At 33.6% G+C, this 3,938-nt stretch overlaps 2 protein-coding genes across 6 annotated transcripts in view; one reads left to right on the forward strand and one right to left on the reverse strand.

The window, feature by feature from the left end:
* The window catches only part of LOC117173241 (protein DENND6A), a 32,694-nt gene extending 31,290 nt beyond the window's left edge, over positions 1-1,404 (forward strand). For 2 of the 3 annotated variants that reach the window (XM_033361705.1, XM_033361704.1), the window contains exon 9: positions 375-575. In XM_033361705.1, the coding sequence (XP_033217596.1) occupies positions 375-575 (201 nt within the window). Of the gene's footprint in view, positions 1-374 lie in introns of all 3 variants that reach the window. The other variant, XM_033361706.1, reaches the window with a different exon arrangement.
* Positions 1,404-3,938, reverse strand: part of LOC117173240 (carboxypeptidase D-like) — a 43,086-nt gene continuing 40,551 nt past the window's right edge. For 2 of the 3 annotated variants that reach the window (XM_033361703.1, XM_033361701.1), the window contains 2 exons: positions 1,774-2,226; positions 1,404-1,694 (listed from right to left, as the gene is read on the reverse strand). In XM_033361703.1, coding sequence (XP_033217594.1) covers positions 1,498-1,694; positions 1,774-2,226 — 650 coding nt within the window. In that variant the 3' untranslated portion in view covers positions 1,404-1,497. The remainder of the gene's footprint in view (positions 1,695-1,773; positions 2,227-3,938) is intronic. The other variant, XM_033361702.1, reaches the window with a different exon arrangement.

Below are 3,938 nucleotides of genomic sequence, written 5' to 3' on the forward strand. Positions count from 1 at the left end.
CCCCCCAAGCATAACTTCAATGAGCTTGTTATTTGGATACTTCGAAGTGCGTCAAAATTTAATCACTTAAATACCGCTTATGTTCGAAATTTCACAAAATAGGTGGTCGCCATTAAAATAAGAAAATCTTATTTAAATTCTAAGAAAAGTATATGATTTTTCAATTTGTAATTCAACTGCGATATTCGCGCATCGACATATGAGAGAGTGCTTCAACCGTTCAGTAAGAGAAAGGAACGAAAACTTGTAACTGTAATGAAATTGTCGCCACTCTTGGTAAAAGTTCTAAAGAAGTTTTTTTTCTCAAGATGCTTCGTTAATATACTCTTCGTGCAGGTTCACAAAATAATATTTAATTCCTGAAAATGTTTTAGGATTTGACCTTATGGGTACAAGGCAAGCAGGAAGTTGAATTAGTCGACATGGTCTTGAGAATTCGACAGAAGCTCCAAAAAAGCAACGAAGACGACGTACCTATTGGAGATTCCGTGCAAGACAAGTTGCGAGAGAGAATAAAGGATATTACACGCACACTGCCCGACGACTTGAAGACTATTCTTAATTACAACTCTTGACATTACAGTAAAAACCTGCTTTTATCATTGTTATTATATGATTGTAATCTTAATTTAGAACAAAGGATATGTAGTTTACGTGGGCGAAGGGAATCGTGTGAGTGAACTCACGTTTTGTAAATCTTTTCTTATTGTCGGCCAATATTTTTGCGTCTCGAATTCACTCAGGATGCAAAAAACTTCTCTTGCGATTAGGGCATACTTTTCCTTTTATTTTATAACGTGTGATGAATTTATCTTTTGATCAACTTTTTATACTTCTTCGATGAATTTTTGAGTTTGAATTTTAATACTCTTGAACAGTTTTGAAGAGCTGAGATTATTATTTAGTTTAAAAAAATGAAAGATAACATTGTGTCCTATTTTTTTATTAAAATTAATTGACACTGGTGTCTATCCTATAATACGTTTGAGTTTAAAAAAGGTAAAGTACAAGAATCTTAACTGTATTATAACGTATCATTCACGAAATTCATTTCACTTGGCTTCCATTTTAAAAATGTTTTGAATTTGCTAATTCACTCTGGATATGAATGCTACGTCATTTTTAACTCTAGAAGGCTTTGCTTTACATTTTGAATCAACTCGTTCACAGAGTTTTTGTATTGCATAAAATAAACGATTGGTGTCAAAATCATTTATTTGTCAAGAAAATTGGAAGTATAAAATGAATCTCAATACTAGTAAGAATGATCTGCGAGTGAGTTTTTATATTTCTGTTTAAAGAATTGCGATACGTATTTGTACGACTCAACGTTCCATTTTTTGTCTGTAAATTGTACAGTATTGGAAATTAATTTAGGTGTCTATAAATAAATTCTGTATTTGTTAAAAAATATATTTTTTAATAAAAATTATTGTGTAAATAAAACTACTGTATAAATAGTAAAACTGGTTGAAAATACCAAACAGTCATTTGGAATTAAGAATATTTATCACTATCGACTGTAGGCCTCTTAAATATCTCCACTTCTTTTTCATCGTCATCGAAGAAACTCGTTCCAGTGGGAATTGGACGGAATAAATATGATCTCCTGTTGGTTCTTTTCTCTTTCAGGTACGACTGGTACTTCATGAAAATTAAAATGATAAGTACAACCAACGCAAATCCTACTGTTCCTGAAACAAAGAGTTATTTTACTATCAATTCTTATACATCGATTTTTTAAATTTATCTAACGGTAACTTAACAACTCACCTGCTACAAAGACGAAAGCAAGTCTTGGCATTCCCATGACGTTTTTGTCTTGCTGAAGCTGGAACTTCATAGAAGTGAACTTGAAAAGTTCTGGAAGAGTGATTAATTTCGTCTCTTCAATGTGGCCCGGGGTGCTAGCTGTAATTACATGGGGCCCGAACGGTAGTAAAATCCAGAAAGCACCGTTTTTTAAACTTTTAACGTGATGGGATGACGAATCATGAGAGAAAATTACGTCTTGAAGTGCTTCGCCCTTCTCATTCACCACAAAACCAGAAACACCCCTGTTCGCTCCACTAATCAAAACTAAGAGACTCTCCTTATTATCTTTCCAAACGGTTTCGGCACTATCTGTGTTACAACAGCTCACAGAAATATCCATGAATAGCGAATTCGCATTAAGGTAAGCATAGTTCATTAGAGAATCTTTGGCAGCATCTTGGTTGTTGCTTTCTGTTGGAAATAAAAATTATTACAACTTCTCCTTTTAAATGATTGAATTTTAAAGGAAAATGGTAAATTGAATCCCTCTGCATTTTAACAAATTTATTCCAAATGAAAATTTTCAATAGTTAGATTAAATAAAATTTTAATCCTTCGGAATTAGATCAGCGCAAATTTAAATATTAAAAAAGGGACAGTTGAAAGTGATAACCTTAATAATTTGTTCAGCAATTTTAAGTTTGAAGCCCTCAATATTGGAAAGAAATGTGCATTTTATAGATTAAAAAATTGAACCCGTTCACGGCCCCGCAAATGTACTTAAAATTGAAAGCTGTAATGGCTGTGTAATCTTAAGTTTCAAACAAGGGGGTTAGCTTTTGAGCATACACCCAAATAACAATACTTTAAAGCTTTCATAAATATTGCACAAAAATTGGACAATTTCAAATAAGGAGCACTTGAAATAAAAAAAAAAGTGAATTTAAATGTTATTGTATCATTTCTATTTGAAATCTTTTATAGTTGAATATTAATTCTTCTATCAATTCTAATCAAATCATATTTATTATAGTTTTATTTACACACACACGCTATTCCCGGAGAGAATAACCTACATACGCGCATTTGTGCGTATTGAGGCGGAAAGAAGTTCCCAGGGTAAAGGTGTCCAATATTGAAGCAGGCGCTCAGCGTTCAGGGAGCGTGCGGGTCAAGTTTCTTTAAGAAAGTCTTCCATAGCTACTCAAAGTTGACATAGGTTGGTCCGCCTGTAGGTTATTCTCTCGGGAAATGGAGTACACACACACACAGAGAGAATGTCCCGCGAGAACTGTAGTTAGTTTTGTGTGTTGGGGGGGAGGGGGGCACAAAAAATAAGCAAAAAGTCCTTAAAATTTGTTTTGGCCCGATGCTTATTCTGGACACAACAGAGGGTTCAAGTTGGATGGACGGGTGAGCATGTGTGGCGTATACACGCCGTCTCAAAAAAGCATTTCCCCGACCGAAGCGCTGGACGATTCAATGGCCACCACACCGTCCGATAGTGCTAGAGTCTGATCAAATTGAAAACTCGTTTTGCATGACGTGTATTGCACAAATATAATTGCAACAAATTATTATTAATAATAGGTAGGCTACAAACTTTTGTTAATATGAGATTGTTGCAACGAGTAAGAACAATGAAATATGTACAGAAAAATGCAGATAAACAAAAATGATAGAAACATTCATTACAAAGGCAAGAAAATACAAAAAATTACAACTACAAAAAATGTGTTAGTTCAAACAATTAAGCTTCATATTCACGTCGACTTTCGACTAAAAAATTCACCCACGGAACACGTCTTAACTTAAGAGGATGTAATAATGATTTGTTATTATAACAGCACATTTTTCAATTGCAATATAAGATTATTAAATTTTAACGACAAGTGGAATATCTATTTTTATCACATTAATCACTCTTTGACCCATCAACATTCCTCCTGTTTTGCGTCGTCAAAACAAAAGTCGGATTCAGCCTGAGAAGTATTGTCCAGAGTGTCAATTTTAAAAATCTTTCTAATTTCAATTTTAAAGACTGACACTTGTAGAGAATTTCAAGGCGCATCTTTTTTTCCTCTTGCAAAAATTTGTAGGTTTTGTAGTTTTTGAGATAATTGGTAAAAAGTGGATTTTTTGAAAACGAAAAATTCCAATCTTTTTTCACTTCAACTCGCGCT

The sequence above is a fragment of the Belonocnema kinseyi genome, chromosome 5 (assembly GCF_010883055.1).
Source record: "Belonocnema kinseyi isolate 2016_QV_RU_SX_M_011 chromosome 5, B_treatae_v1, whole genome shotgun sequence".
Taxonomy (NCBI): domain Eukaryota; kingdom Metazoa; phylum Arthropoda; class Insecta; order Hymenoptera; family Cynipidae; genus Belonocnema; species Belonocnema kinseyi.